The 13,282-nt window shown below is 36.6% G+C and overlaps 1 protein-coding gene across 4 annotated transcripts in view; it reads right to left on the minus strand.

The window, feature by feature from the left end:
* CADM2 (cell adhesion molecule 2) overlaps positions 1-13,282 on the minus strand; it is a 675,129-nt gene that overhangs the window by 99,951 nt on the left and 561,896 nt on the right. For all 4 annotated transcript variants that reach the window (XM_026093288.2, XM_026093287.2, XM_026093286.2 and 1 more), the window contains one exon: positions 1,223-1,313. In XM_026093288.2, coding sequence (XP_025949073.1) covers positions 1,223-1,313 — 91 coding nt within the window. The remainder of the gene's footprint in view (positions 1-1,222; positions 1,314-13,282) is intronic.

Here is a 13,282-nt window from a genome sequence, read left to right on the forward strand (position 1 = left end):
CCCTCAAGTATATTATAAAAGCAGGAGGTGGCTGGAACTGAATTTTGTGAGCACATGGAAAAATGATTACATTGAGCACAATACAAGATTAATGTGAAGGACCCCCAGCGTTCTGGTCTCAAACAGAGTAAAAGCATGAGCTAGATATTGAGTTGCTCAGCTCAGTCAAGATTTGGACAGAATGAGTTACTTTAAAATTATATAGGCATACAATGTAAGAAAGAAAAGCACCTATGGAGTTGAAGTGATGCTGGACTAAACCAAGAGCTTTTCAAAATGGAAACTTTGGACTACAATTCCCAACCCTTTACCTAAATCTGACTTCACGTTCCTACATTAGGAGTTCCATAAAGTCACTGAAGCTACAGCAAGAAGAAATTCAACCTTAAGTGACATATGATTTTTGGCATGTAATTTGCACCATTCCTAGAACCAAAATATGATCATCCGATTATTCTCAAAACCATTCTAAAGCTACATGTCATCATTCTATGCAACACTATATTATTAATCTTTTCAGTATTAGGTTAATATTTAAGCAACGTGACTATTTATGTTTCTTCATGGCTAAATGCATAGCAGCTCAACTAAGGAAGTTTCTGTTATGAAGAGGGAGGTCTAGCGTAACTATAGGGAAAATGTTTTAAAAATCTTTTTAAATAGTAGATGTTGTGCAAGAGGTAGTTTCTGCAGACTTGCCTTTAAAAATACTATCGGCAGGGATATTAACTTCCAAGTAAAACAATTTATATTCTTAAAGCAGTCTAAATCTTTTGAAATTCTGAAATAACCAAGTAGTAAAATCGTGTATGTCATTAAAGTTCAAATTGCCTTGTAAATAACAGCTGAGGCACCCAGAAAGTTCAATATATTTTCTCTAAGGCTAGTTGATGTGGGAAGCTTTTCATGAGATGTTTTCTCTCTCCTTTCACCAGTTCAATGATGTAAATAGTGACTGATTAAGCCTGCACTCCTTTCAGGTTGATATACCTGACCGAAAAAAATCTCACATCTGGAATTCTTCCTGAAAACTAAAATAGATGACAAAGTAAAAGACCAGTCTTCTACAGACACTTAATGAAGACAGGCTTCAAGGGGTTTTCTATACCAGCGATCACTTTACACCCCAGGACAAGACAAAAACAGATTTCTGCAGCTGAAGATTGCAATCACAGCAGAATAAGGAAAATAACAAAAACATATTGCTTGTTAAATCACTTACACTGGTTTTCCTTTGGATTCACAAGTCAAAACTATAGATTGTCCTTCTTCAGGCCATGAATTGGAAGAAATGATTTTAACTAAAGGTGTATCTAGGAAGAAAAAAATAGACATCTTGTTGAAATACATGAAAAGGATTTATTATCAAAGAGTACATTCTTCTCCATTTACAAAAGACTACACCCAAGATTTAATTTACACTTGGAGGTGCTTTCACTCGAAGCCTTGTGCAATTTTCATTGTCTTCAAGAAGGCAATAAAAATGACCAATGCAACTGAAACACTTAATTTTTATATCCCAAGGAGACACAAGTAGAAAGCACATGTATACTCAGAGGAAATAACTTTTTTTCTGTATTTCATGCAAATACTCTATGTGAGTATTCCACAGACTGATACCTAACAACGGAATAAAAAAAATTCAGGATGAATAACAAGTACTCTGTGCCATTGTTTCTTTGTCTATTTATAGGTTGATATGATGGAATACTGCTATTAGAGGAATGAATGCAATAATATACATTTGAATAAGAGTGCTTTTATTGTTGCAGAAGCTTGAAACTCATAATAAGAAACCTACAATGGGCTTTTAGATAAAATACCTTGTTACAGCCATTTTACAGGATATTATTTCTGAAATGCAATAATGCTGCCCCTAAAACAGAACCTTTCTTTTTTTCTTTTCATCCCAAAATTTACAAAAAGAATGATTTAAATATCTGGAAACATACAAACGTCTATAATTGTTTCCCAAAGCTTCAAAAAAGTATTCCTATATACTGGAATATATATTCCTATAAACTTCATGCTTATGACTGTAGAAAGATATACAATATAAATACTGTATATTCATGCAGAATAAAACAGTTGATAATATAATTTCCTAACATAAAAACAAACTTCATCTATGGCACAAGAAACACTTTAACCTGCAAAACTAGGTTTATCCAAGTTTTGGCCCATACAATTTGCAGTTCCTCTCTGATTTAGCACTGAGGTAGCAGTGTGACAAGTGACACCACAGACGTCCCATTATCAACAAAATGTGAAAGAGTATGACACTACAAAATCAAATGGAAAAATGATATGCTGTAAGGATACACTCTCATACTGAGATGCTAATATTTCTATTAAACACTCAATAGCATGTAAACAATTAAAAATCACAGAATCACAGAACAGTTGAGGTTGCAAGTGACCTCTGGAGATCATCTAGTCCAATCCTCCTGCTCAAGCAGGTTCACCTACAGCAGGTTGACCAGGAATGTGTCTGGTTGGGTTCTGAGTATCTCCAAAGATGGAGACTCCACAGCCTTTATGGGCAACCTGTTCCAGTGCTCAGTCACCCTCACAGTAAACAAAAAGTTTTTTCTTAGATTCAGATGGAGCTTCCTGTGTTTCAGTTTGTGCCCATTGCCTCTCGTCTTGTCACCAGGCACCACTAAGAAGAGTCTGACTCCATCTTCTTTACACCTTCCCTTCAGTTATCTATACACACTGATAAGATCTGCCTTGAGCCTTCTCTTCTCTGGGCTAAATAGTTCCTGCTCTCTCAGCCTTTCCTTATATGAGACATACTCCAGCTCCTTAACCATTTTAATAGCCCTTCTCTGGACTTGCTCCAGTAGTTCTCTTGTACTGGTAGCCCAGAACTGGACCCAGCACTTCAGCTGTGGCCTCACCAATGCCTTGCAGAGGGGAAGGATCACCTCTCTCGAAGTGCTGGCAACGCTCTGCCTAATGCAGCCCAGGATATCACTGGCATTCTTTGCCACAAGGTGGCATTGCTGGCTCATGGTCAACTCGTCCAGGACTTCCAGGTCATTCTCTGCAGAGCTGCCCTCCAGCCTGTACTGGTGCATGGAGTTACTTCTCCCTAGGTGCTGGACTTCGCACCTCCCACTGTCAAACTTCCTGAGGTTCCTCTCTGCCCATCTCTCCAGCCTGTAGAGGTCCCTCTGAATGGTTGAACAACCCTCTGGTGTATCAAATGCCCAGATATAAAGCTTTTTCTAACTTTGATTTTTATTTTTGGCATATCGTAATTACCAGCACTGCACAAAAAAGGGGAAGGTTTAGTGTAGACTTGTCATAATTCCACTAAAGTCATTGTAAGAGTCATTTGGATTTCAGTAGAGCTCTGCTAACCTTACACCAGTAGTGAATCTGTTCCACACCTTCACATTTTTAAGGACCCTGGAAACCATTATGCAGGAAACTAATCCTTGGGGTTCATGCAGGCATCTGCTTCATTTTTAGCACATGCTTAAGGCATTGACCTGAAGTGCCTTGATAAATCTCGGCATCAAGTACTTCTGTGATTTCAGTGGTGCTACTGGAGATGAATAAGTTACTCTCTTGACTATACATTGGACCAGAGGAACAAATTAGTATCAGACAGGAATATATGAAGGATTTAACTGAGGGATGGAGACAACTAATGCAATGAGATCAAGAGCTTTCCAGAGAAATGTGAAAAAGAGCTAAATTTTGCATGGAAGTAATAATGATAGTCAGAGGTGAAAAAGAAATTAAAGGCCTACCTAGCTAGCATTGCTGGCTTAAGTACTTAAAAAATGACCAGCATTTTACACATTACCATAAGTGACCCAAATAAAAATTGAAGAGGGTCTTTCAGACAATTAAGCTTGCATTTGCACAGATCAATGCAGTGCTATTTCCCCCCATCTTGATACAGTTCCTATTCCTCCTTTATTTAATGCCCCATACAGCACTCTGTTCTCCATGCACTTCTGGACAGAGCTGACTAACCTAGATTACGCAACAACCACAATACTGCAAAATAGGTTGACTTACTTTTTTCTCTGTGTCAGACAAAGTTTTCAGATTTGCTCATCAGCTCATTTTAAATAATGTAGATGTACCCCCAAAAATCTCTCCTTGGACAACCAAAACAAATGCACAGAGTAGATCCTCTGTTGCCTCTCTTCTAAAGTCAGCAGAACCATACCAATTTATATCAGTTAGGCTTAATAGGACTTTATTAATTTACATCATTTTAGGATTTGGCCTGGTAGTTTCATAGTAACAAAAGATTATAGAACAGTATTTTAAGCAGAATTCTTATGATCAAAGGACTGGTGACTAAAACTTCTTCATGGTACCTACAGGTATGCACTTATCCTGACCTCTAAGGAAGTTATCTAGAGGGTAAGTATCAGCAAAACAGTAAGTACTGGGAAAATTTCATTAAAAAAAAAAGAAGCTTTACTTGAGCATAGGTAATCCAACAAGCCTGCATAGTAAAACACACTGGTTTCCATACTCAATGACTTATTTATTCAACTGCAATTCCAAAAGTGTGAGACCTGCACAGCCCTCAAGTCTTTATCTTGAATAATGAGGCACTTACAAGCTGCAATTGATTGTTTGGACCAGTCCGAACTGAGACTTGAACATGTCTTTAGACACATAGCAAGATACCTTCATTGTTCTGCCCACCCTGTGCCACGAACTTGACTTTCTTCTGGTAATACCAGCTTAACAGCAGTTTCAGATGAAAGCTAGGGATGTTTTTTTATATACGCCCTCACGCTTCAGCAGACCAAAGACGAAAGTTTCATTTTGGGTGAATCTCACTGCACAAGAGCAGAGATGCCATTTCAAAGCTTTAGGAAGATATATCTTATTTTGATCAGGCTGTTTTTTTCCGTAATTCCACCTATATTAGAATGGCAAATAATACCATCTTTATTCAGCAACATATAGAATTGGTAAATGCATGTAGAAAAAGTATTTCAGCTTACACTGGTAATGAATGTTATCTGATACACGAACAAATTAAACACTTCAGCACATTATTTTTGTTGTACTCCTAGATATAACTAATGGCAATTTTAATACCTTGTGGAATTACTTTACTGATTGATCTAATCTCTTTGAAACTACTTCAGCATAAAGGTGGATGTTATCACTCATCAGACCTTTGCTGTTGATCAGATATCCTTCGCTAGATGTTTTTTCTTTTGTTCGAAATGCACTTGCTATTTTTACATTGCTTCAAGTAAGAAAGAGTTTATTATGTATTTATAGTATTTTATAACCCTAAGGAATTCATAAAGTAAAGCTCTTAAAAGGTTACATGCAGGCTTAAATTTGTTCATGTAGAGTAATCACATGGAAGCCACTGGAAGAATCGCACGTGACAGATTATGTTAAAGTATATGTGTAAGTCCTTGACAATCACAGAGTAAAAGGGGAAACAGAATGCATAAATCTAAATAAATTTTTTTAAGATTATAAAACATGTCACCAACTGAACCAGAAAATGAATGCCTAATGGCACGTTCTTGTTCCAAGATAATAAAAAGTAATTTAGCCTCTTCTTCTTAAGTAACTTTAGAAGATGAGTCCCTGGTTCTTTCAGTTACTAGAACTTTTCTGGATACTTTGTCATGGTACTTCCAGCTACTGACTGAGTGACTAAGGCAATGGATGACCCCTACACGTCCTAGGGCATTGATCAGCAAAAGGCATGTGGGACTAACCAGATTTCAGAAGAAAAGTCATTGTATGAGAGGAAGTGGTAACATTATATTAAAACATATATTACAGCAAGGGATTGAGATAAAAAGGAATTGGCAGTGAAATGAAAAAAAGATCAAATATGGTAATCATAAATTAATTCTGTTATGATATAAAACATTCTCTCCTTAATGTAATCATGTTCCAGTTAATGTAATTACAGTCCTAAAAACAGAAAATAAAACCACATCTTTCCTTGGGCAGAGGTTAGGGTGGGTGGAACACAGAGAATATGTTGAGACTTTTAAGAAAGGACGATGAGAAGGTAAATCGAAAGTAGAAATATTAGTGACCTGACACTTTAGAATTACAGTGGTGCTGAACATGCCACCTGTTCAAATATGCATGCATCACTGTCTTTTCTCCACAAAATTAGTGTATTTATGCTTAAGAGAAGCAATATTTGCTGCTAGAGTTCACTGTGAACTTGGTTAAGAGGCAGATCTCTGCATTGCTTAAAGCTTAGCATTCCTTGGGCTTCCAGTGAAAGGAGGTTTAATAAAAAACTCTTAGTGGTTCTCCACTGCAGAAACTTCCAAAGGAATATCATATCAGATATGGAGATCCCAAGTCATGCCTCCTGATTTCCAACTTCTCTGCTGAATTATAGTTTTTAAAAAAAAAATGAATGCAAAAACTTATTACGAAATTTAAACTCAGCACCCCAAATATCATCCAATGGGCCCAAGTCTCAGGAAGCAGAACTGAACAAGGACTTCTGCTTCTTTTTACTTACAGAGAAAGTAAAATTATTCTCTGTAGAAGTTTCCTGTACTTCAGCGTTTTACATCTCAGAGGGCTGCTATACCCCCTACCCCCCAAACTTCAGAATCCATTTCTGTACTGCCTCATTTGTAGGTATTCTGCTTTAAGTATTCACCAGCCCACCAAGACTAGCTCTTTAGATGAGTGATTAGAGCCGGTGCTCGGATCTATGAGAAAATGAAGTCTTTCAGAGTCTTTGGATTAAGAATTGGTCTGAGGCAAGGAGTGCAAGGACCCGTGTGCTGAACTCCTGTGTGATAACAGAGGTCTGTCAGGTATTCTAAGGTCTCCCTTCCACTCTGGTTTTGAACTAAGATTTCACTTTGAACTTGAAAACGTTTTCCTCTTACCTATGTCCTAGTTTGGACAAATCAAGATTTTCTGACACACTAAAAGGTATTAGAAAATTCTTAATCCATTTTACATTACAAATTACAAGTCCACAAATTAGCAGTACTATGCAAACTGTTCCTACGTAAATTCAGAGCCAGCATAACCAAGATTTTATTGAAATGTTTTCATAGGCCTTTTTTAGAGCTGGTGCCCTTGGAGTATGACAACCTTCTCACTTGGCAAAGATGGCAACATTTTTAATATTTAAACATTGCTAAACATTTTGCAAACAATTGTGAAAATCACTAAATGTAATCACAATGCCAGTAAGCAGGTATTAATACTGGCCTAAATTTTACAATTCCTTTTCCAAATTGGTGATGTCTATGTACCTAGCTAGGGTATTTTTGCTTGCACATTATTATTTCATATGAAGTGTAATGTCTCAATGCCCTTCAAGCCTTTGGACTTTTAAATATATTTATTGCAAGAAATCTGTAACTCCTACTTCCCAAAGTGAAGATGGGAAGATAGGAAGATGCAAGATGTACAAAATTTCACTGACCATCTGCTGTAGTATTGGCCTTCATGGTTTTGCATGCTATACAGAAATTTCACAAATGTTCTGACCATCTCCTTGTACCTGCCTATCATGTTTTCATCCTGATCAAAGCAGTTCAAGTATAATAATAAGCATAAGACAAGTTATATGCTCGTTTAAGTAGCAATCAGGAAGAAAACAGCTAACTTTGCTAAACATATTCTAGGATTATTCTAGAACATTTTATGGTATTGGCATATATTATCAAGTAGTACACATAATGTTTGAATGCATGCAATTTAAATGAATAAATACTAAAATAAAACTTAAGAATTTTTATCTCTATAGAAAGTATTATTGGCTTCAATTTAGAGTTGTGGGAAGAAAGGTTGATTCAGATCATTCTACAGAAATAGATGAGAGTATCAGGAAGGTAACATTTCTCTTGGTTTCCAGTCATGTCCCTCACCAGAGAATCATTTTTTTTCTGGTCTTTAGGATATTAAAAAATTTGGCATGGAAAAATTGTCACATTTGGTGACAGTAACATCAGAGGTTCAATAAAGTGATACATAAGGTGAATGGAGAAAGATGAATCTCTTTAGTTATTTTAGTTTATGATTATCTGGGGGTCCAGAAATAAAAATCCACTGGTGAGGTTTTTGCTCTTTCCTCTATGAATGGTATATCTCAGTATGATGTCTGCTCCCTAAATCTCTCTTTCTTAAAACACATGGGAGATTTTGCGCTTGCTTTATTTTTCACTGTGTTTGAACTTAAAGACTGGCTAATACCAAAAGAGCTAGATCTAGTGAAAATGGTAGAAAGAAAGGGAGGAAAAGGAGTTCAAACAAAATTTTAAAAGTATTCTGAGCTTTCAACTAAAACAGCCTAGCAGCAATCACAAAACTACCTTTTCATGTTTGCCTATTGCCAATAAAAAGGTACACACACCTCTACACAGTATAATAGTAAAACAAACATCAATAAAACCTCCAAAATGATCCCCCATTCAATCTGATTAGTCTCCATGCAACCAAATTAAAAGATCAGATGCCTGTTTCAAAATCAGGGCAAATGCATGCCTTCCACCCTTCATGTTCTAAATAATTTAAAACAGTCCATTAACATAATTTGACCCCAGGCCTTCACTGGAACACTTTGATTCTGATATATGTTTTCTTTGAAGGTGACTCTCTCTCTGTCGTTTATGCTGTTCTGACTGCCTCCATCTCCGGTAAGAATCTGAGATTGTTATAATGAAATCTGTGCTCCTTGCTGGACTTAGTGTTTGTCTACAAATTCTGTTAACAGTAATAAGTATTACACCAATACAGGGAGGGGAGAAAAGAACAGCTATTGAGTTTGTCAGAGGAAGCAAATGCTCATAATACTGCAAGAAGCACAACTGTATTCAAAACTTTCCTTCTAAAACCACTGATACTGCCTCTTACTTAATCTTTTAGGATGGCGACTAAATGTTTTTAATTACCTTTTGTGACTAGAAGTTCTTTTCTTCTATACACAATGACTTACAGAGCCTTAAAAGTACTGCTAATAAAATAAACTAAAGGCTTTGTTTCACAATGTAATTCTGCATTGCAGCCATTAATATGAAACATGCCATTTCATCCATTTGGGAAGACAGCTGTGCTTGTGTGGGAGAGCTATGCTTCTCACTGCAATCAATGAGCTTCCCATGAATGCCAGGTTCTACCTTCATGGACCAAAAGAAAAACAAGGAACATGTCTTATTAACTACTCTTCAGTTAGGAAAACATTCAATTCAGCTCCAGGCAGCCCAGGGAAAAATGTACAGTGTGGCAGGAACCATGCCTATGGTCTAACATCCATGTCACAGCTGTCTGATTATTTGGCAAGGAAGAAATTTCCCTGGGATTTCTAGGAATAACAGGAGGATTCCCGTCTTCTCAGCAAGTGGGTTGTGCTTCCCCGCAATATATGAAATTCTCCTGTGTTTAGATGGTGAGGCTCATTGCACTTTCTCCTCTTGCCACAACCTGTTGCGTTCTGTTTAATGAGAGTCCTGCAAGCAATCGATCACAGTATTACTACCCTGCCCAGATGAATGGGCAGGTTTCTCTCCCTGAGGGTTATTATTTTAAGTTGTCTGCATAGGCAGCAGTTGTCAATGCCGAGGAAGACTTGCAAATTTTCGTTTGCCACCAAAAGAGATAGAAACATATTAGCCTCCCACCCCTCAACTATTGCCAGTTGACTGTTCCCAGACCGCTCTAGGTTCTGACATGATCATTTAAATGTGTGTAGCAGTATCTTGTGCATTGATCTATAATACTCAGTCATTTTTAATTTATTTACCATTCTGTTTAATTTTTTGCACACTAACCACCATTTCCTCTTTGTACCAGAGTCCAAATTAGTATGATTGAATTCATTACAACATACATTTCTTCTTACAAGTTTAGCTAAATTATGAGCTGCAAACAGCATGTCTTTACTCCAGATCTTTATTTTACGACCTCAAGCCTTCTGAATATTGAAGAGCTTCAATAAATTTCTCTGGTATTTTATTGCATCAGTGAACAACAACAGTTCTGGTGCTATCATTTTAAAAAAGGTTATAAAAATCTAACAGTCCAACAATAAAAGATTATTGCTACCTGGTAGTAAATGACTGCCGGATGGTAAGATTTTTTAAGTATTTCCTGAGAGACTAAATCATTTATTTTCGATCTTATTTTGCCTGAGTTTTTTTCAAAAAGTATGATGTTTGTGAAATCTATTTATGTCACAGTCTTCCACATTTTTCATAGTGCCTTTTCTCTCTTATTTCCTTGGAACCTTTCCATCATTTCCAGATGCAAAGATAAAATAAGCAGATGCTTCTAAAAATGATGATGTATCTATTTTATTCATTAATTAGCACTGGAGTAAGCATAGGATAGTTTAACGGATCTTTTTTCTGAAACCAAGAGAAGATCATCGTTTCTGTATATGGGTGGCAATTACAAAACTTATTGAAAATTACGTATTTCTATACATTTTTATTCCTATTTCTAAAAAAACCTAGGTAATTAAGTTTAAAAAAAGAGATTCATAAATTCCAAGGACAAACCACTCTCCTGTGTACACAAAAACAACAGCAAATTGGATATCCCAAATGAGATCTGAGAGAGAGTAGTACTCCAATCAGCTCTGTGAAAACGCTCACCATTTTTAATAGCTTTTACACTTACCAGCTGCTTGCATCCTACAGCTGTGAATCAGCATTTCCCAAAATTGGACTTCTTTTGTAAATGACAAGTAGCACGGCTTCTGCCTATGCCCTATTGCATTGAATTGGCACTTGCAAAGCCCACTGCACTGGTAAACTTCATCAAATTACCCCGGGGGATACAGTAAGTCTGATGCTTTGTTTGAGAAGATAATGAATGACTCACTGCTTAAGCAGATGAGATAATAATTCAGTATTTTGTGCCTGACAAATTATTTTATTACTAATATTTGTGGAGGAGGCAATCCAGGGCAAATGATTTTGTTATAGTAATGGTATTTCATTTCAATATATATGTTGCCATACTGCTTCAAAATTAATCTTCATAATATTTTTTGAAATATTTAGCTTTGATAAAAGTGAATACTTGGTGCTACATCTGCATGGATATTCCTGTATTTTTCTTCTATACTCCTCTAAAAACTGTTTTGCAGTCAGGCAGGACTATGAGCCCTTTGTTATGTGAGACTCTTTGATGACAATTATGTCATCTTTTATCTTGCCTCTTTCAAATTTACTTTAAAATGATGCTTTTTGAAGGAAAAATCAATAATGGTTTGCCCCCAAAAAGTGTGAAAACACTCTTCTGGATGCAAAACAACAACAAATGCCAATGTGGGGGAAAAGAGAGCTTGATCAGTGAAGCCCTCCTTCCCTCCCTCCCTCAAAATTTCACAAGTGCCTGAACTCAAGCATCAAGCTGGCAGGAAACCCAAGTTACTAATTCTGTGAAAATTGATTATCTAGTGCTTGGTTAAAAATATTCATAGTCCCTGTTTCAACACCTCAGCTGTCAGTAATACCACACTTATTCAGCATAATTGCTAAAAAATGTGATTAAAATGGGATAGTCTATAATGGAAGGTGAATGAGAAAAGATGGAGGTACACTACCAAAACTAGAAGTTTCACAATCTTAGTTTCACAATCAATACAACACAGAAACTATTTAGTTTTTAATCAATTTTACAGTAACTGATGTTTACATGGATTAGGAGCTTGAAAAACCAGTCAGTCAGTCAGTCTTGGGAATACCTCTAGTGGGCTAAATGGTCTGTCTGTAACAGTTTATTATATCTGGAACTCACCTCCTCATGTAGAGAAGGGTGTATCAGAACGGGAAATAAGCTGCTCTGCTCTTTTACCCTATTATATTAGTTTTCTGGTCTTTTCAGGTAGATGAACTAACTTGTCTTCTTTGTCATGCCCACTGAAGCGTATCCTCCAGTGGCTTGACTGACTCACTGTGGGGATTTCTACTCATGGTGCGTGTCCAGTTGTGACCAAATTAACTATGCAATCTCAAAAGCCTACAATGTGCTTCATAAGGTTGTGTTCCCAACATTGGTGCTCATTAATTCGGGAACACCACCACACTAACCCAGCTGACCTGGTTTTGGACCCAAGCTCATATCTCTACATGGCAAAGCACTACGCTGTTCAATCATTCATTTGCAATGGTTCAGGGATGACCTTGCTGTGCTCCATTTCCCAGTGTAGCCACACTCCCTGTCTTTTCAATCCTTTCCCAAAGGTTGTCTCTTTCCTATGTCTAAAGGCTCATTCTTCTGAAAGGGAATTATATTTGTTTATTTTCTGAACAGCCTGCTTTTAATATTATCAACAATCCCTCCCAAACTTCTCTGGAAACCTTCTGGAGCCCTTTCTTAAACACATGACACCCAAATGGAATAACCTGCATGCACCATATTATTAGTGTTTCTATGCAGAATATATACACCACTCTGGATTTCCCTGTAAAAGATTTCAGAGAGAAATAAATAATGTGAGAATATATTTCACTAGTAAACCATATTTGAACATAAACCTCCAGATGGGAAAGGTCAGGATTGTACATTAACCCTTTGAACTAGATATCCCCTTTGAAAGATGAAAGTTTGGCAGTAAATGGACCCACAAGTTTCTGAATTATTTTGCATTTAAATCATGGACTTCTTATTTTCATCCATCATTAACCTAATTGATCTCATTCAAACATGCAAATTGTGCCACTGAACTTTCATGTTCACAGATATTATTCTTTACTGTTTACTGCTACTATCCTTTATGTTTCATTTGTTTCGAGCATTCATTAATCTGAAAAGTTTAAACAAGATAATTTTGCTTATTATCACAGTGTTTACATAATTATTGAACTAAATAATTAAATATAACTTATTTACTTTTCATTGAGTATGAAGAGGTGTACATGCAATGAAGGCTGCATCTTTTAATTTACATTCTTATTATAATTTTTAAAACTGTATCTTATATTGGCAGATACGGAAATTTCTTTAAGGGAGACAGAATGAAAGGTTAGACACAAAAGTACTGAAATAACATTGAAATATATTTTCCATACTAACTTTCATACTGTGGTTTGGGAGAGGGAAGGAAACCTGTTTTGGAAAAACACCAGAAGTATGTTTCTTGGCATGGGTGAGTCTAGGGTGGAAACTTCAATGTGTACAAAGGGTAAACTTGTCTCAGAATAACACATTATAACAGGGGGTCAACTGTAACATCCTGAAATCCTCTCATTCTCAAGGTAGCGGCAGCCCAGCAAAATACTTTCATTGAAAGAGAAAAGCAGAAACACCACTCAAGTAGGTGACCTATAAA

This window comes from Dromaius novaehollandiae, chromosome 1, assembly GCF_036370855.1.
Source record: "Dromaius novaehollandiae isolate bDroNov1 chromosome 1, bDroNov1.hap1, whole genome shotgun sequence".
NCBI lineage: Eukaryota > Metazoa > Chordata > Aves > Casuariiformes > Dromaiidae > Dromaius > Dromaius novaehollandiae.